This window comes from Amaranthus tricolor, chromosome 1, assembly GCF_026212465.1.
Source record: "Amaranthus tricolor cultivar Red isolate AtriRed21 chromosome 1, ASM2621246v1, whole genome shotgun sequence".
In the NCBI taxonomy this organism is placed as follows: domain Eukaryota; kingdom Viridiplantae; phylum Streptophyta; class Magnoliopsida; order Caryophyllales; family Amaranthaceae; genus Amaranthus; species Amaranthus tricolor.
Window position 1 is genome coordinate 17262049 of NC_080047.1, and position 20214 is coordinate 17282262.

General features: G+C 33.7%; 2 protein-coding genes across 4 annotated transcripts; one reads left to right on the top strand and one right to left on the bottom strand.

Moving 5' to 3' along the window:
• The first annotated feature begins 2245 nt into the window (after positions 1-2245).
• LOC130806699 (uncharacterized) lies at positions 2246-10780 on the top strand. Of its 3 annotated transcripts, none has more exons than XM_057671880.1 (16): positions 2269-2462; positions 3514-4150; positions 4241-4553; positions 5381-5527; positions 5617-5705; positions 5872-5964; positions 6420-6546; positions 7217-7281; positions 7396-7570; positions 7851-8039; positions 8128-8175; positions 8697-8843; positions 8913-8995; positions 9821-9936; positions 10114-10234; positions 10398-10780. In XM_057671880.1, the coding sequence occupies exons 2-15, from the start codon at positions 3567-3569 to the stop codon at positions 10197-10199; spliced, it is 2262 nt and encodes a 753-aa protein (XP_057527863.1). In that variant the 5' UTR covers positions 2269-2462; positions 3514-3566; the 3' UTR covers positions 10200-10234; positions 10398-10780. The 3 variants fall into 3 exon arrangements, with proteins under 3 accessions (XP_057527873.1, XP_057527863.1, XP_057527880.1); XM_057671897.1 differs by having other exon boundaries at positions 3514-3633; positions 3919-4150; positions 10114-10780; XM_057671890.1 differs by having other exon boundaries at positions 2246-2462; positions 10114-10780.
• Positions 10781-11425: 645 nt separating this feature from the next.
• Positions 11426-15559, bottom strand: LOC130806715 (protein GIGAS CELL1-like). Its single transcript, XM_057671908.1, has 3 exons — positions 15169-15559; positions 13374-13721; positions 11426-12160 (listed from the first exon to the last, which is right to left on the bottom strand). The coding sequence occupies exons 2-3, from the start codon at positions 13695-13697 to the stop codon at positions 11861-11863; spliced, it is 624 nt and encodes a 207-aa protein (XP_057527891.1). The 5' UTR covers positions 13698-13721; positions 15169-15559; the 3' UTR covers positions 11426-11860.
• Between the last annotated feature and the right edge of the window lie 4655 nt (positions 15560-20214).

The window sequence follows — 20214 nt, forward strand, 5'->3', positions numbered from 1 at the left end:
ACTAATAAAATCCATATTATATTCATTACAAAAGCTACTTGTATATGTAAAAATACCTACTATGAACCATTACAAAAATAAAACAATAAATTCAAGGTCAAGTCTGTGTCATTCTTGACATTCTATGGGCCATAGGAAAAATATAAAAATGGATGCTCCTTCTATAATATTTCAACATAAAATTTTGCATCAAGAAAATATATAAAATTCACATAAAATACGTGATATTCATAATATGTTACAAATTGTCTCCAAAATACGTATTAAAGCAAATAACAATAATTTTCCTTCAAAACAAGCACCAAAAGGTGTAAGAAACAATAAGTCCTCATGAATTACAAAATGTCAAGATGTCAAATTGCAAAATTCTGCATAATGATAAATTAGTATATATAAAAATCATTATGCAAAATTAACTAAGGCCAAAATAATTATTGTGCTAATAATCAAACAACAAACGTAGACATTGAACCTTCGTGACTTACCGCCAATTTCCAAAAGATCATCTAAATTTCTCTAGTATTCGGTGTAAGTGTGTAACAAAAATGTCTTTCAACCTAATTCAATTCGAACTATTTAAAAATAAATATAAATTCAAAATAAATACCCATCATAAAAACCCTAAAACAATTAAAATTTAAGACCGTAAAACAAAAAAAATCAAAATGATATATTAGGATAGGATTTCAAATTTGAAGTAATCCTTCCATCTTATTCCTTTTTTATGATTTGATTAGTTTTTGTGTGAATTAGATGCATCATAGTGCGAAATTTCTGTGTGAATTAGGGTTTAATATTGATAACTATCATTGAGAATAGTTTTAGGAATCATTTATGCATGAGTAAGGAAACCTTATCTTGAAAATGCTTATATATATATATATATATATATATATATATATATATATATATATATATATATATATATATATATATATATATATATATATATATATATATATATATATATATATATATATATATATATTCAAATTTTATTGGATCGCTTGTGAGAGTCGTTTCATAGAGAGACAGACTCTCACAAGACATGCTATTAAATTTATGACTCATTGGTTTTAACTCAACAAACCCAAAACTAACTAATAGACCATTTTGACATGTCTTGTAAGTTGTATAAAATACTTAAAAGTTGAAAAATACTTCATCTGTTCCTAAATGATGTTTCTATTTATCATTTTAAATTGTTTTATTTGTTATTCTCCTAATTTATTTCACAAAATTTTGACATATTTAACTTTGTTTATCCTAACTTTAATATCTTATTAATGCTTATGGTTCTTACATATTTTACATTAACTTTATTTTAACATTTTTATACTATTTATGGTCTTCACTTATTTCATTGACTTTATTTAAACATTCTTTTAATAATTATGATCTTCATATTATTTTCAACTAAAATTATTTCAATTTAATAAAATAATATATTCACCATATAATAAAATTAATTTTTTAAATTTCTATCAACATGAACATGAGTACGAAACGAAGGAAGCGTTAGTTAAAGTCTACTCTAGGGATGACAATTCAGTCCGAATCCGACCCTAGTCCGACTCGATCCGAGAAAAATAATCCAATTCGAGTACGAGGAAAAGGTTATCCGACTCCAACTCCGACTTCATGATCCGAATCCGAGTTAGAGACGGACCGGAGTTGGACCTTATTAAAAATCCGACACTCTGACCCGACTCCGACCCTGAAGGAAATCCGACTTTGAATTTGACTCTTAACCCAATATTTTGTTTCTTTTAAAACTCTGAACGTGACTAATTCAAGCTCTCTCATACTAATTGTAATTTTCTATTTTGAAAAACTACTTGGTATTTTTATTTAGATCAATCAATCAAAATACGACAAATCAGATCAAGAGAAATAAAATACGCCACATCAAAATGCGATAAAATTTTGTTAAATTGTAGTATTAGGAATATTTCTCATGTTAAACTTGAATTCAAAGTACATATTTTGTTAAATTGTATTTGAAAAATATATTTTGTTAACTTCGTATGCTTTAAATCACTAGTACAATATCACAACGATAAAGTTTGATAATAATCCGACTCCGATTCCGACTCCGTTGGAGGTCCGAGAGTCCGAGTCAGGGCAAACTTGGAGTATGCATAATTCGACTCCGAGTGGAGGTGGACTGAAAAAAAAAGTTCGACTAAAATTCGAAACAAAATCAGATTATATATAATCTGAGCCGAGTCCGACCCATTGGTATCCCTGGTCTACTCCGTAGAACACAGAATCCAAATTCCATTGCATTCTATTCCGTCAAAACCCCTATAATGTAATAATAATTTCCTGAAACCTTAAACCCCTGTAAACGAAAACTTTTCCAAGGTTTCTTTCTTCCAATCAATCGCCATTTCCTTCTTCTCTCGCAAGTCTCTTCATCACTTCGTTCTCTAGAACATTCCTTCATTTTTATCACCATTGTAAGGCTGATTTTATTTTTTTTTGTTTTTACTTTATTGTGTGACCAGTAGGATATGAATATAATACAAAGTTGATTAGAATTTTTAATACTGTTTTTCATGAAATCAACATGAGATAGTTTATTATAATAGATTAGAGTTTTTTGAACACATTTTTTGATTTCTGATTTTCAGCCGATTGTTTGTTCTACTGTTTACTGAAGGTTGTGATTACACTTTGAGGTAATTCATAATTTGACCTCTAGGCTACTGATCAAGGCCCCACTCAAAGGGCGGGACAAATACAACACCTTTTATTTCCGTTGAAGACGAACCAGATTGCCTAGGTTAAGCTGCGAACTAGGGTGATGGGGTTTTTTCGGGTGGGAACAAGCCAACCACTTGGTTTCCCCTTGTCAATTTAGTGGGGATATGTAGAGTTGACCTCAAAAGATCACCTTCTGTTATGTATTTTGAATGCTTCGTTTTGGTTGATTTTACCATGATTTATATGGTTGTCATTTGGATGATTGATTGGTTGCACGTTGACTATAGCTTTGTGTCCATTGTTTCCTTCTGTAAGTGAACTACTTCATCCAAAGTTACCAATTCTGCCACCTGATTTTGCAGTAAGAATTCACAATTTGCCAAAAATAGTCCACAATTTCACTTGGTCCGAATGCAATTTGTAGGGAGATTAGTAGATTAGGTGACACTGCTTTGGTATATGTCAGCAGCGATATGATAGTTTAGAATTTAATTATATTTTATAGCAGGTTATTGTTGCTTTTGAAAGATAGACAAGAACGAGAATCAATTTGTGAAACCATTTTCTTCTGAGATTAGCTTTTGAAACTAACAAATAATATTTCCAAATACAATAATAGCAATGCTAGAGCCTTAATCCAAAAGATTGGGATTGTCTACATGAACGATATAATAGTATGAAATCGCGCCGTATAATTTATGGTTTTTATTTTCAGTACAAGGATTGTTTTTTCATTGCTCTACCTAGCTTTGCCCATGTAGGACTTTGATGATGGTGTTCTTTACCACTTTGCTTTGAACGTAGGCTTGGAAAGTGTGAATGTGCTGTTTCCCGTGTAACGGCAGGATTGCTTGTTGATGGCATCCAGATTTTTAGTGCGAAGGAGAAGACAATTTGTTGATTTACTGAATGTCCATCTGCGGTGTATCCACAGTTTCCAAAATTCCAACTCTGAACAGTCCACTAGGCATTTTAATCTTCAAAATTCTAGTACAGGCTATGTTTCTCCGAAAACAAAAATAGTAAATGAGGGAGATTCATTTCCAATTCCTTGTGTTAAAAGCCATGTGACAGACTTTTCTGCTCTAGGAGTGTATAGGTCGACATATTTTATTTTACCTACTTATCAGTATAGGAGACAGAAAAATAGATTGGCAACAACCATTGCATTAGATTTTCAATCATCACGTCATGCCTCAACTGCCACAGCAGGACAACCAGAGTATGATGATGAGGAATATGAATCTGTTGCTGCTAAGAAGAGAAAGGAGGCATCTCCAGAGGAATGTGACCAAGCTGTAGTAGGCTTAAGTACCGCCAAAGCGGAAGTAAAAGCTAAGTTACAGGATTCTCAAAAGGGTGCTCAGACTGTTCTGCATAAAGTCTGGGCGACACTTTTGGGAATCGGTCCTGCTTTGAGAGCTATAGCTTCCATGAGTAGGTTAGTATCCTGTGGTGGTGATTGGATGATTTTTTCTGTCATCGCTATGGTTACTAAATGTTCATTTATGAATTATGATTCTTGATGCAGGGAGGATTGGGCTAAAAAGGCGATTCACTGGAAGGATGAAATCAAGTCGACCTTGCAGCACTACTGGCTGGGTTGCAAATTGTTATGGACAGATGTGAGGATTAGTTCAAGGTTGCTCCTCAAACTTGCTGGTGGAAGGAGTCTCTCTCGAAGGGAAAGACAACAGCTTACAAGGACAACAGCAGACATTTTTAGACTTGTTCCATTTGCTGTTTTTATCATTGTCCCCTTCATGGAGTTTTTACTTCCGGTATTTCTGAAGCTTTTCCCAAACATGCTTCCATCTACCTTTCAAGACAAGATGAAAGAGCAGGTTTGCTGTTCAGTATTACTTTTTAGAAATGTTTACTATCATCTTATTCAGTTTGACTTCTCCGTAATTGTAATTAATTCTCATGGTTTTGTGTGTGACATATCAATCTATCATAATATCTATGACTTTTAAGTTTGAGAACATTGCTTCGGTCTATTTTATAAATTACTTGAAATTTCATGCATAGGGATCATTATGCTAGTAGTTTTGCTTCAACACTTTTCAGTTTTGCATCTTTGGCACATCATATAAACCATGACTCTGGTGTCTCAGTCAAGGCTCTCCTTCTTAGGATCGTTTTTTTTTCCTTTTGGGGGCTGGATGAATTTTCACCCATACGTTTATATTGCACTTTCTAGAGTTTTTTTTTTTGAATGCCCAAGTTTTAAATCATCTAATATATGTCATCCTTTAACAAATAAACTGTGAAAATTGTCTATCATATTTGGTGGACGAAGAGAAAACTGTTAATTATATTTGATGCTATATTGCATGGATTTGTGAACTGAACACCATTAATAGGATTGATGCACTTGGCTATGTGCACGTGGCCTCCCACTAGGGTACATTTTCACCCTAGTGTTGTGTAGATTTGTTTCAAACTTATTTGATGTGGAGAAGCAAGATTGGGAAATCATGTTTATAGAAAAGATTTCTATTTATGCAATTCATGTTTGAGTTCATCGAATGTGTCCATACTTGATTTTAATGTAAAAAATTGGATTGGTGCTGTTCTAAAAATGACATTATATTTTGTGTGGTATACTCTAGAAATTAACAATAGTATAATCAACAAGTGTCTCTAAGTTATGGATGCCATCTTATAGGAAGCTTTGAAACGGAGACTTACTGCAAGAATAGAATACGCGAAGTTTCTTCAGGATACTGTCAAACAAATGGCCAAAGAGGTGCAAAATTCACGTAGTGGAGAGATTAAGCAAACAGCTGAAGACCTTGATGAGTTTTTGAACAAGGTTAACCAATAATTTTTTTAATGTTTCTAAGCCTTTACTCTTTGTGTTCAATGTTCATTATGTGTTGACGTTCATAAATGTTGGTTTAGATTAGAAAAGGTAGCAGTGTCTCAAATGAGGAGATTTTGGGCTTTGCAAAGCTGTTTAATGATGAACTCACCCTTGATAATATCAGCAGGTTCTCTTTATGTCTGCTACTTATTTCTATATCTAGAGTTTTGTGGTCATCATTAGTTTTGACACTAAACTTTTGTGCATTTCTTGCCACTATTAGTTCATATCTTATTAATCAATTAAGCAAACAAAAAGAAGCTACTGATGCAGTTTTGTTATATTCTTTGCAGGCCCCGATTAGTGAACATGTGTAAATATATGGGTATCAGTCCTTTTGGCACAGATGCATATTTGCGGTACATGCTTCGCAAGAGACTGAAGCGGTAAGTTTGACTGAATCATTGGTTGGCTTCAGTAATCTATTAATAGGTATATGTGGGATAAAGTTTTAAGATGGATCTGATTTTGAACAAGTGCTTTTTTCACTTGTTGTTTAACATGTAGTTGAAGATTGTTGAGATATTCACTTAGAAAACAGATATATGCAAGCAAAACCATTCAAAACCTTCATATTGCAGTATGCATACTTGTACATATAGCAAGTTTGCGTAAAACAAAACCCCTAGACATGCGTTGATTCTTTAGGAAATTACAAGACTATCCCTCTTTAATTCAACTAAAATACCAATTAATAAAATAAAATAAATATTTACTTAATTCTTTCGCAACTTAGTTTGCTTCTCTGGATAGTTTCCATCATAATGAGTTGATGGTACTTGAATATGTCGTTGACGTTTGACTTGTTTCATATTGCTCTCTCTTCAACTATTGATTGCAGGATTAAAGATGATGACAGGCTGATCCAAGCAGAGGGTATTGAAACTCTTACTGAAGCTGAACTCCGTGAAGAATGTCGAGAACGTGGTATGCTTGGATTGGTATCAGTGGACGAAATGCGTCAGCTAGTAATGCCTTTTCTTCTTTACTTATTCCTTAACAAACTAGCTTTTATGCTGATACAAAAATTTGTTTGCTATATTATCTTTTGGTATAATTTTTTTGGTATTGTGAATAATATCAAAAACATCCAAATTAACTTTGCTTGCTAGAGAAGTTGGGCAGTTTTGACAGAAATTCTTGGGTGGAATAGTTCGTCAGAAGTCATTATATGCTATTTCTTTGTTTGACTGAGGATTTGCAATGTCTTGCTATAGAATTGGGGTGATGATTGAAATAGCAGCAGGTAGCAACATGGTTCTAACATAAAACAAGTTATTAATTATATCTGTACTGTCTCTAGAAAAGGCATATGTTTCTTTGATTTAACATGTATCTCAATTCTCAATCTCAAGGAAGAATTCATAGATGTTTTTTGGGGGTGGTGTAAAGTGAGCCATGAGTGAAGTGTTGTTGATGGAGATTGTATCCTGAATCTTGGTTTTGACCCTAGGAACCCAAAATCACCAATAATTGTAGCTGGCATCAGCAAAGAACATATATGCAATGTTTTTTAATGCAGCTCTTATGTTTCATATTATGAATCAAGATAGAATCTTCACCTTCATGTGTGCTACTATGACATATTCAAAGCTACATTTTCTATTAAAGATAACGGTGGATCAATATTTTCTGCAGCTTCGTGATTGGCTGGATTTGTCTCTCAATCACGCTGTCCCATCTTCTTTATTAATCCTTTCTAGGTAATGTATCCAGATATATTGATCAGTTTTCTCTTTCGATTTATTATGGGACGTGTTTATAAAAATTTGTAAGGTTCATGAAATCATTCGTCTTTCTTTTTGTTTTCCTTGTAGGGCCTTTATGGTGTCTGGAAAGCTAAAGCCTGAAGAGGTTGTGCAGGCAACTTTATCTTCTCTTCCAGATGAGGTTGTAGATACTGTTGGTGTTGCATCTTTACCTTCTGAAGATTCTGTTTCAGAGAGGAGGAGGAAGCTGGAATACCTTGAGATGCAGGAGGAGTTAATTAAGGTTTGGACTCCTATTATTTCCTGATTGTTCTAGCCCCAATTCTTTCTACTGGTGCATATCTTGCTGGAAAATTTTTATTCTGTCCTACTTGCTTTGAATTTTCAAAAAGTAAAATAGTAGTTGGGCCTATTTTACTGGTTTCTGACTGGCGTATGGATCAGGTTTTTATGATTTGTTATGTATCTTCTGGTGGGAGGAAGATGGGAGAGTGACTGTCTTTAATTCTTTGTTTCTGCCTCATGTCCTTTTAATAGATTTTACTGTTTTTGATTAATCACAGGATGAAGAAGAAGATAAAGAAGAAGCTAGGATTAAAGAATCTGCTATAGATGAAGGAGATATTGCATTGAAAGAGATGAAGATCCCAACGGCTAGAGAAGTACACGAACAAGCTAGAGCTAGAGCAGCCGAAAAGCAAGAGCAGCTATGTAAACTCAGTCGCGCCTTGGCTGTTCTGGCTTCTGCATCAGTATGATTTGCTATAAACTTCATTTTCTCGAGTCATTGGACGAAGTGATTGGATTTGGAACTGAGTATATTTTTTAATAAATTTGCAGTCTGTTAGTAGGGAGCGTGAAGAATTTCTGAGGCTTGTCAACCAAGAGGTACGCACTTTACGAAAGATCTCTCTCTTGAGGTTCTTATAAATACTGTGGAATCTGATTCTTGTCATCTTCTGTGCATAGTCAGGAGTTTTGTTATGTAAATTAGTTTGTTACTTATCTATTCACTTCTTTTTTGTGGGTGTTTCTTCATCATGTTTTATTATTTTTTTCTTTTTATTGGCCTGATCTGGATTGGGAATCGAGTTGAAGAAGTTCAAAGAATTCTGTTGTTTTGGTAATAACATAATGGGCCACAATTTGGTTGATTTGGTGTATAGTATAGTTGATTTGGTTTTCATTTCTTTCATTAGTTGAAATTGGAACTTTGGCAAATTTTCTGCTTGCTCGTTGATGTTTGAGCATATGGATACTTGCTGATAATGGCTTCATTGATTCTCCTTTTCCTCCCACTCCTAGAGGAAAAGGTTATTGATTCTATTACTAAGTTTCACTGTCTTATTTATGCAAAATTCATGTAAAGCTTGATCCATGTTGAGGTCTCTTTCTGCTGATGTCTTCAGATCGAAATGTATAATACTATGGTTGAGAAAGAGGGTACGGATGGTGAAGCAGAGGCTTTGAAGGCCTATAAGGCTGCCCGAGAAGAAAGCGACAATGCTGCTGAAGTGGCTATTGCAGACAAGGTCTCATCAGCACTAATAAATCGGGTAAGTTTCAATAAATTATGCTATAGCTGAGATCTTTGTTCATCCACTTATTCTCCAAGTTTATGATAGGTTGATGCAATGCTTCAAAAACTGGAAAAAGAAATTGATGATGTGGATGCCAAAATTGGCGATCGCTGGCAGCTGCTTGACAGGTGCAATTTTTAGCTTATTTTGACTCAACTTGTTCTCGTTTTTGGTATCTACATGAAAAGCCAAGTATCTTAAGTGTGAATATGTTAAAGAAAACGTTTTCTTATATTTTTCTCCAAGATACACTTGTAAGAACTGTTTATTAACTATATTTACCGTGACATTCTAACCTTTTTCTGTTAATCCTTAGATCGTATAAACTTAAACCTAAACAACTTGAGTCAAAGCAGTATATGGTATATCTTTAGCCCAAGAAATTTTGTATTTATTTACTGTACGTAGTGATGATCTCTGCATTGGGTTGTCAAGCAATTAGTAATGGCTCGTCAAGGGATTTGTGAGAATTAATGTTAACTTCTATACCAAAGTAATTCATAAAGCTGGTTATATTATCTACCAAAAGAGGGTACAATCCTGTTCAACTTCTCTACCGAAAGAACTATTAATCCTGTTATCGAGATTCGAGATGTAAGTAATGTTTGGATGCTGCCTGTGAGTGATTAAATTTTTAACTTTTTCTCTGGTCCAGTACTTGTTATACCTTTTATCAGGTAAGCTGTTTTTTGTAATGATTCTGTTCTCATTGGCTAGTTTTTTTTTGGTAGATCTGTATGAACTTGTGAACACACATATGTTAGAATTAGATACTTCAGCCTTTAGGATAGTTTATACTCCTAAATGAACCATTTTGAAGTTTGACTAAGATCATTTTCATTTTTGGAAATTATCAGGCTATCAATTCCCCTTTTTAGAGCTACTTCTTCGCCATCTATTAATTTGGTTGCCTTACTTGCAAATCTCTTAATAACTAATGCCTCTATATGCAGAGACTTTGATGGGAAAGTAACACCTGAGGAAGTGGCTGCTGCTGCTATGTACCTAAAGCACACGTTTGGCAAAGAGGGTGTCCAAGAATTGATCAGCAACCTTTCTAAAGATGGAGGTATATTATTTACTACAGAAACTTTTTTCTTCCAATTGTAGATGTTAATTCTTTGTATATTTCTTCCTGATGCTATACTTAATTATGCTGTTTTTCATCGTATATACATATTTGCACTAAAATTAACACACAGATCATGCTAATAAGAATTTTCATGTATGACTGATGTTGCACCAGATGGAAAGATTCTTGTTGAAGACATTGTTAGATTGGGCAGCCAAGCTGACGACGACAACACTACTGAGTTGGAGGGTAGAGGCTGATATACAAATGATACAAGTTCTCCTTTCATGTATAGGTTACATTCAAAACCACAAAATATTTAGTCTAGTAATCCCCATCTTTTAGAATAATTTTCACACCATTCTTAGAGCTTGAATTTATAGCTTGTATAATTTTAATGGTGTTGGCAATGCGTTGGGGTTGCTCTGTTTATTGACGCTAGCCTTAATCTTATCTAGGCCCCCAAGGCTTGTGTAAATTTGATAATGGAATGGAATCTTAATTCTCTTACCACAAGTGGCATTGGCATCGGCATCGGCATCAGCATCGGCCTGTTGAAGAAACTGACAACTTGTCTGATCTATGAAAAATCAAGAACATCCCAAGTGTCAGAAGGATTAGGAAAATTAGCACTAGTATCATGACCATGATTAGAAGTCTACATGGTATTAATACCTACCGTTTATTTGACTCTTGTTGTATACTAAAGGCTATATAATTTATAACCCTTGAAAACACTTTTGCTGTAGGAGCAAATTTATGCCTATCTCTTTGTAATGCAGTTATAAAACATAAGTACCCTAAAGATCTTAAATTATCATAATCTGGTTTTGTGCCAAAATTCTTTTCAAAGGGTGTGACACCCTTTTAAGACTGTCAAAGGAATACTATTAGTGATATGAGTTGCACACAATCACTCCAAAAGGACCAAGGCAAATTAGATTGAAAATATAAAGCTTTTGTAGTTTCTAAGAGATGTTTATGTTTTCTCTCAGCTATGCCCCAGAAGCAACCACAGATTGAGAACATTCCTCTCATAACCATTAGTAGATTTATTAGTACTCCTATCTCGAACACAGCCGATTTAAGCCAGCAGTCTTTCATCAAGATAGTAAATCCCTTTGATAGTAATTTCTTGGTGAATTTGTTCTTGAAATGTCTTCCAACACAACATGCATTAGAGTCTAGAAGCATTAGAGAGTTCAGAAAGTAAGAGAGTAGTGCTTCTTACTTGGTTAAATTTGTCCAACTTCATGAGGAAATAAAGCATTAAAAGGTACTATAATCAACTTTGACGTTCCTTTAGAAGTATGCAAATTGGTATACACTTGAAGGATTGGTGGTTAGATTAGTAATATGCAGTATTCACTCTATATGTACCATTTAAAATTTTGCACCATTCACCAATAACTCTTATATTTTACACGAATATTTGAATGGGACGGTCTCATGATGAAACCATCTCTATTGGGCTGACTCATATACATTTAATATGTTAAAGAGATCACTTACAATTTTCAATAAAGTGAATAGAGGAAGTACTTCACAACGCAAAAACAAAGATAAGGCATTGTTTAGGCGACTATGTACAGCAAGAGGAAAAGTTTGTAGTGGCTAGTCCAATAGCCTACAGCTCCCACTTCCAAGTTATAAGGCCTAGACCATAGCCTGCTTAATTTGAATTGATAAATATATACATACATATTACATAAATACATCAACTTGATTTTGAGACAGAATATACTGAACTTCTAATTCTACAACGATGCAGATACATTTACTCCAGGTGTTAGCAGAAGCTAATCAAACAGAAATCTCGGGCTAGGCAGATAAGACAGAACGAACGGTACCAATTTGCCTACACTTTTCTGATTGAACAGCCCCATAATCCTTTTTAGTTGAGCATACTGAAGTCTGTGGTTCATCGCATGGACATCAGAATGCGAATTCTTTCCTTTCTCTTGGCTTTCTTAGCAGCTGGAGTCCTCTCAAGTTTCAGCTGATCCTCCAACCAAACCTGCCTCACCTCTTCTATTGAGTTGAGCAATGTCTTTTGAGGGGTGGAGGAATCGGCATCTTTGTCCTTTTGATCAGCGACTTTGCATTCTTGAGGAACAGTTGACAAGTTACTCGTCTCATGCTGCAGCTGAGTGTTGGATACTGAAGCTTCAGCTTCTGTTGTTTGATCATTACGTAACTTGGCTCTTTTTCTCTCTATTGCCTGTGTAATGTATATCAAACTATAAGCAAGGTCCTTCAAACTAAAAGGCATGAAGCAAATCCCAAATTCCAAATTGAAGGAAAACAATAAAGACAAAATGTCATTATAGCATCATTTTAGTGTTTGATCATCATTTTAGAGTTAAAATTACCTAAAGACCTTGATTTAGTGATGATTAAATCCATCAATATCCCAAATTGAAGAAAACATGATTCAGCAAATCAATAAGGAACCAAAGGTATGTATGATCCACCTGAATCAAGCATGACCCGAAGCCTAAGCCATCTGAACTATACATTACTTGAACATGGTTAAACTTGCATACTCCATTTGGGTTCAAACAGATTCAGCTCAAACCATGACACCCACAACACCTATAATCTCTAAGATCAGTAGCACTCAAATATGGAGAAAACCACAATTCAGACACATTCATTTCGGAAAAAAATTCTTAGTTTCCAATCATAGAGCATGCATGCTTAGAATGAACTCCATGTCCCACTTACGATTTTACTACAATTCCTTCTCATCCAATAAATCATCGAACACATTGAGACACTAATCATTAAAACATGCATTATATTATACAAAAATCACACTTGTCATTCTTGACCTATTTCATTGAAAATCAGGTAGTTATTTCTGACCTTTAGGTAGTTATTTATGAACTTTACGTAGTTGTTCTATTCTTTAGGTAATTATTTCCGAGTCAAAATCTCTTTCGGGCTTCAGTGCATATATGCTTTACATGGCTATACACGCAAGACTAATCAAGAAATAACCACTTGTCATGCCGACGGACAAGAGATAAAATCACAAGTAAAATTGATGAACATGCCAACAAGTCATCTATATGATGTTGACAACTCATCATGCCATCCGGCTGACTAGGTATCTCCAGCGCTCAAACCAACGACACATCGCCTACTTAAAACTCCCTTCGAAAATGTTGTTATCCATTGTCAAAGTCAACAAACAATCGTCGTTGCCTTTGACAATTAGTTGACAACATGACATTTCCGCTTGGTTAGTAATCATTCAAATAAGCCCAACTCATGTCATCCATTCATTGTGACCACATTATTAAAAATGTTAAGAGTTATAATCCAATACTCTCAATTTCCATCAAAGGCAGAAACAAACTACTATCCCAAACAAATTATTCGATACAAAGAACATTAAATCACACATTATGAGCAATGAGAATAATTACCCTAGCAATAGAAGTGATGTCCCTCAGAGGGGTCCTAGGATACCAATAAGGCAATATGCTGGCTTTGCTTTGCCTTAGTGTCTTTGGCCTTTGATTCTCTTTATCAATATTGACATACCAACGGTACATTCTTCTTCTAGCCCCAACTCGAACCCTACTTATTTTATTGATAACACCCCCAGTTTTTCCCGTGGAGACTTTAGTTGATAAACCCTTCCATCGTAATCCAGGTACATCTACTACAAGGTTAACTCGACGTTGGGCATTTGATAGCATTGACAAAATATCAACTGGTCTTGACTTTCTGTCTCTAGTTACATGCATATTTTGGAGCTATAAATCCCTTAACTACAATCAAACAAGCACAAAATATACAGTAAGTAACAAATCCAATAATTCTCTGATTTTAGTAACACCAAATTATTGAAATATAAAAAGAGAAGTTCTACATGGGAGTACTAATCAGATAATCATCATCATCAGATCCATTATACGTTGGTCATTTAGCTTATAAAGTGGATAAAGTCTCACTTGAAGTCTAATCTATTTAGGGATAAGAATATACCTATAAGTGACCTGATATATGTCACGATTTGAAGCATAGAAAAGGTAAGAATACCTAGAGGTTAAATTGAAGCATAATTCGATTTTATAAGAATCGAATATTGAAGGGTCCACAGGTGTGAAGTTGGTCAATTTTCAAGCGTGGTACACAATTTTGCTTCGGAAATTGTAAAACTTAGGGTTCATGACTCTAGTGACCTGAGGATGTGTGCATTTATGTTAGGGTTTTAAGGATTCTCTATAAACAGAGAATCCGTACAAATCAAAAACTAATGCATCCACTCTAACCTATTTCTCTAATAAACTCAATTTCCATTTGAAAGATTTGCAACTTTTCTATGTGAAACTTTCTTCTTCTCTTTCATATTAAAGTTGATCACTAACTGAAGGTATTGTGTCAAAGCCTTCACTAGCATTCATTGTATCTCGAGGTAAACCTCAAAACACATTTCTAGGACACTAAAGTATATTGCTCTAGGAAAGATGAGTTTTCACCTTGAATACTATATTTGTTTCTACAATAATATTTATTTCCTTGTTCTAACATTTCAAGTTTATTGTAGTACAAAATTTGCCATCTTGATTTCATTGTAGTATGTATTGTTGGTATCAATAATACATCCATTTTCTTAAACTAATATATTATATTCGTATAAACTACGATAAGGGTTTGGAGAGGGTTGGATGATGGTAGACAGCACCCTTGTCAAATTAGATAAAGAGGTTGCATAAAGTAAGACCAAGAAGAATTCCAAGCAAGATATTACCAAATATTCAACTTTTTGAACCAACACAAATGTGAAATGATCCATCAATGTTTAAAGACAATTGCTTTACAGCTTGAACTTGATTAATGCACTAATTAAGCTTTGTTTCTAGTTTATTACAGCAATAACATTAATCATAAAAAGCCACAAAAAATAGCAAAATAATCTAAATGTTTAGTACTAAAAGTATCAAAAATTATAGGTGCATAGTAAATCCGCCGACATAGTAAAGATGCACATACTGTATAAAAAATTTATGATCTCAGTAACGAATTTCACAAAAAAGAAATGAATAAACATCCAAAAGAAAAAAATTGTAAATTGGAAAATAATTAAATCCATGTCTGATTGATATAAAAGATAAATTTGTAGATGAAATAGAGAGCAATAAATACCAAATCCAAATCAAAATTTAACAAAATTGAACAATCAAGACTAGAATAAAGAGTAAATGAGATAATTACCCAGATTTGAGTTGATCAATCTTCAAATAAATGATGAATTCATGTTTGAAATTGGCCTTACTGAGTAGCTTTATAAAGTAGAATAGAAATGGTGCAAAGAATTTTGGTGGGATTTCAAAATTTAAATTGTGAATAATTTGGATAGTAGTAATTGAGAAATCTGGTGCTAAAATTTAAATTTAGCTCGAAAATTTTCTGAAATTAAATTCAGGGTGTGAAGAGCGGGATTTTGATCAATTTTGAAATGGAATATGAAATTACAGATTTGTTCTGGAATCTGGAATCTGAATGCTTTAGGTTTAGGTTTAGGGTTAAATTTACATGATTTGGTCACCTTGGACCGGGAAAAAACATTTGGATAATAATGAGTCTCGTGTGAGACACCTTAAATCATAGGGTGGGTTCTTCAAAAAAAAAATCTCTCTTTCTTTTGGGAAAAAAAAGGATCTAGGTTTAAATTACACATGGTAACATGAATTTTACAAAAAACGCGAATAGTAGTATTTTTGTAGAATTTTTCTACATGACAACATTCAGTTTATACACTGTTTAACTGCCGTAGCATTTTCTGTTAAATTCTTGACAATTTCGTTTAATTCACAATTTTAACGTTTCTACTCTTATTAAGTATTAGTAGTTGTCTTTATAATTTGCACTAAACTATTTTTATGCTCTCAAATATTTAATTCACCGTTTTGACATTTAATTCATTAATTCTTGAAAATTGAACTTTACAATCCAAGATAAGTACATATGTATTAGTTCTTGAAATGCATCTTTTAATCTTTATAATCCTAGTTAAGTACATTACGTGAACATTATGGCTTATGTGATAGTGCTTAAGGCACCTTTTTTTTCAAAAATGCCAACAATTTGAATGAAAACAAAATAATTACAACATTTGAGAGCGTTGATGAATTAAATGGTGAATTAAACGTTAAAATGGTGAATTAAACATTTAAGAGCATAAAAATGGTTTAGTGCAAATTATAAAGACAACAATCAATATTTAATAAGGGTAGAAACGTCAAAATGGTAAATTAAACGAAAATTGCCAAGAATTTAACGAAAAATGCTACGATAGTTAGATAGTGCATAATTGGATGTTACTATGTGGAAAAATCGTCCAAAAACGCTGCCACTCGCGTTTTATGAAAGTTCAATGCTACTATGTGAAATTTTTCATTTTTATAATATTTTAATCTATTTATTTTAAGACTTAACATGTCATATCTAAAATTTAAAAAGTCAATTCTATGACTTAAAATTTAAATTTTAAGTCAATTTCAAAGCTTTGAATACCAATTTTAATATTTGAGTCATTCTAATTTAAAGTTAAAATGAAAATTTCAAGCCACGAAATTGGTCTTTATAAGTCTTGAAATTGTCAACATTCATGACTTAAAATGACAATTTCAAAGCCTTAGAATTGATTTTTAAGTTTTGAAATTGTTATTTTAAATTTTTCAATTGACCTTTTAAGTCTTAAAATTAAAAAAATTAGATCGGCCCAATAAGTCGCATCTCACCCAAGATTTTCCGTTTGGAATACGAGAAATGGTGCCCCATGTTTAGTCATGATGCCCTATTTCTCATATCGGCCCAATCTTATTAGGGACTTACATTATTATTCAGAAAATTTACTTTTAAAAATCTCACTTCAGATGGTTCTTTTTTTAAATCTCAACATTCGTTATATTTGAAAATTTTGATCTTTGCCCTCGATTTTCTTTTAAATATCCAAATGACACATAACCTGATAAATAGGTTACCTTTGTTTTTTAAGGTATTTTTTAAGTTTAAAAAAGAGAAATTCTGCATGACAACATCGAAATTTCATGAAATTTTTGTAACATTTTTCTACATCGTAGCATCCAACATTTAAATTTAAGTTTTTCGTAACCTTAAACACATAAAAACGTTTGGTTGACCGTTAAAATAGAAGTCAAAGCATCTCACCTATCTAATTTTGAATTTAACTATTGCGAATTAGGGCTTCACCATCTCGAAAATAAATTAGGGGTTGATTTAGCTTCACTTCTGTGTATGGGTTTTGGTTGTTGTAAGTGCATTTTATGATAAGTGAATTGTGTTGTGATTGAAAATATTAAAATGTGTATTTGTTTTAGGATGATTTAGGGAGTTGAGTTTTAATTGATTACTTTATAATGTGGAGTATGAGTATGAGCTTGCTTGTTTTAGGGATTGTTATGAATGGTTTGACTTGAGTGCACATTTGGTGTGTGCGTTTATGTGTGACTTTTGGGTTTGGAATCCAATGAGTATGTTAATGTAGGTGTATTAAGTTGAGTCTTGATGATTGTGGTTTATGATGATGATTAAAGTATGAATTAATGAGTTAATCATGAGACTTAATGAAGAAGTGTAAAGGTTTAATTCAAGATGCTCTACAATGCAAAGTCGAGCAAAACTGTCATAAGCTCACTGAAGTGCCGCTCGACCAGCTCGCTCGATCGAGCGAGCTTCAAAATGGGTCGAGCGAGCAGACAGAATGTAATCAAAAACTTCCTGTAGCCCGCTCGACCGAGCGAGCCTCTGCTTTGGTCGAGCGATGTCTCTGATGCTCATAGGATGCTGTTTTTGACTCTTCAAGTTCTTAGGGATGTTTCATTATCATTTATTCATAGTTCTAATGTACTTAATATTACTTAGTGAGATCTCTCCTATAAATAGAGAGCTATCATTCACACATTGTAATCATCCACAAAATACACCCCAAACCAAACACTAGCCTATATCTCTTCTCTATTGTAATTCTCCATATTTGAGAGTTTTTTGAACTCCTTTGATAATATAAGAGATACTACACACCGGAGGACGTAGTCTAAGTTGGGTGAACCTCGTTAAATTTTTTGTGTCGTTTTATTGCATTACTTTCTCCGACAAACATCGATATCATTGATAGCTTAATTTGTTTGTCACAAAACCTCATACATTCGATCTTGGCAATATTGGAGTTTAAAACACATTGTTCGAACTCTAATATAGCATCGTTTTCAGGGATTTATGAGTATATGTCAATGAATTGGATTGGCTTGTTCTTCAATTGAATTCATGATAAAGTACACCTCCCTTGCTCAGTCGCGCCTAGTCTTGATTTCTTTGGGCATGTGGGATTTTGTTTTGTTGCTTGAAATGTGGAGTTTTTACTTGTTTGTGGTGTTTAGAATGGAAATAAAGTAGTTTAAGTCAATCAAACAATGAAGGAAGCTATGAAGCTTTGATTGATTCAAAACAACTTATCCATGAACTTAGAGGTTGAATTCATAAATAAAACATTTTTTTGCCTTTCTTTCCTAAATTAATAGGTTAATTCATATTTAGGGTAAATTTTAAAGATAATAACCAACATTTAATAAGAGTAGATCCGTCAAAATGGTGAACTAAAAAAAAATAGGCAAGAATTTGTCAGTTTGATAATGCATAAACTATAAATTGAATGCTACTATATAAAAAAAAATCTTACAAAAATACTATTACTCACGTTTCATAAAAGTTCGAAGCTAGCATTTAGAATTTTCCTTTGAAAATAAAGTCAATTATCCCCCTTCCCAACCACCACCAAAGGCATCACCATATAGCCATATGACCATATCCTAGCAAATGCCACTAGCACGCCACAAATAACCCACTCTGTGACCAAATAAGCCTTCGATTCTCTCTCTCTCTCTCTCTCTCTCTTGCTTGTGTGCACAACCAGCCCTTCACTATGCCTGCCACCAACACCCTAAACCACTCTCAGCTTGGTTGTACTACCACTAGCCAATTTCAGTCACAGTGAGCCACCAAATGTGCAATTTAGGGTTATGTAATCAGGGTTTGTGATAGTGGTGGAGGTTTGAAAAGAAAACTCATGCTTTCCCACCACTTTTATCTTGGTTACACTAACACTAGCCAATAGCCACCGTAAGCCACCTAATGTGCAATTTAGAGTTTTTTAATCAAGGTTTGTGATGTAGTGGAGGTTTGAAAAGAAAAATCAAGTTTTCCCACCACTCTTATCTTGGTTGCACTACCACTAGTCAATTTTAGCCACCGTGAGCCATTAAATGTGTAATTTATAGTTCTCAAATAAGAGTTAATGATGGTGGTGGAGGTTGAAAAGAAACCCATGTTTTTCCACCCTACAACCATTACTCATTATTCCTGCCAAAGAAAATGGTAGAATTGGCGAAGAGAGGGTTTGCGGATGGGTGAGACCATGAGAGTCAGGGAGAGTCGTTTCGTGTATGAACATCTGAGGGAGGGTGCTTTCATGGTGCGCGGTTGTTAGGGGTGTTCAAAACTGGGTACCAGGTCGACCCGGATCCAGATACTCGATTTTTCGGATACCTAAAATGCGACCGGAGCGGATCCTGATACCCGGTTTCAATAGAATGTTTTTTTAAAATTTTTTTGTCTTTTTCTTTTGTTTACCCATGCGTTTTTTATTTCTATTTATACTTCAGAATTTTTTATACAAAATTCAAATCCTAACTCTCTAAAATTCAAATATTTTTTTTATTTTAGAATATTTTTAATCTTGTAAGTGTGTAAATATCTAAATCATTTACATATTTAAATCTTGTAAACTTCTACCTTAAGAAAATTAAAGAATAACATTATTGCTTATTGATTTAAGTAAGAACAATCATAAAAAAGTTATGCGGAAAAACAATTATATTAAGGTTCAACCAAAGGTTAGCTTAAGAGTTACCATCATCATTTTATTTGAGAAAAAAGTTTTAAAAAACTTTAAAACCGAATATCAGATACCCGGTTTCTAAAAATATGTGATCCAGATCCGGAAGCCGTTTTTAAAATTGGGTACCCGATCCGGATTATCTAGTTTGTGAAAATCGGGTTAATTAAACGATCCGGATTATTTGGCTTGTGAAAATCGGGTTAATTAACTGGTTTTGAAAACCGGATAATTCGAATCGCATATTTCAAAACACACTTTTATGCACACACCTAGCGGTTGTAGGGTAAAGGGGGGGGGGGGGGGGGGGGGGGGGGGGGGGGGTTATAGGTGGTTCTAGGGGA

What these genes read in the sequence shown, in the direction of transcription:
- LOC130806699 (XM_057671890.1), top strand. Translation starts at nt 3,567, where the DNA reads ATGGCATCCAGATTTTTAGTGCGAAGGAGAAGACAATTTGTTGATTTA. An exon ending in TCTTTATTAATCCTTTCTAG is followed by an intron (nt 7,282 to 7,395) that starts GTAATGTATCCA and finishes TTTTCCTTGTAG; the next exon opens with GGCCTTTATGGTGTCTGGAA. An exon ending in TGAGGCTTGTCAACCAAGAG is followed by an intron (nt 8,176 to 8,696) that starts GTACGCACTTTA and finishes TGATGTCTTCAG; the next exon opens with ATCGAAATGTATAATACTAT.
- LOC130806715 (XM_057671908.1), bottom strand. Translation starts at nt 13,697, where the DNA reads ATGCATGTAACTAGAGACAGAAAGTCAAGACCAGTTGATATTTTGTCA. An exon ending in ACATCACTTCTATTGCTAGG is followed by an intron (nt 12,161 to 13,373) that starts GTAATTATTCTC and finishes TACATTACACAG; the next exon opens with GCAATAGAGAGAAAAAGAGC.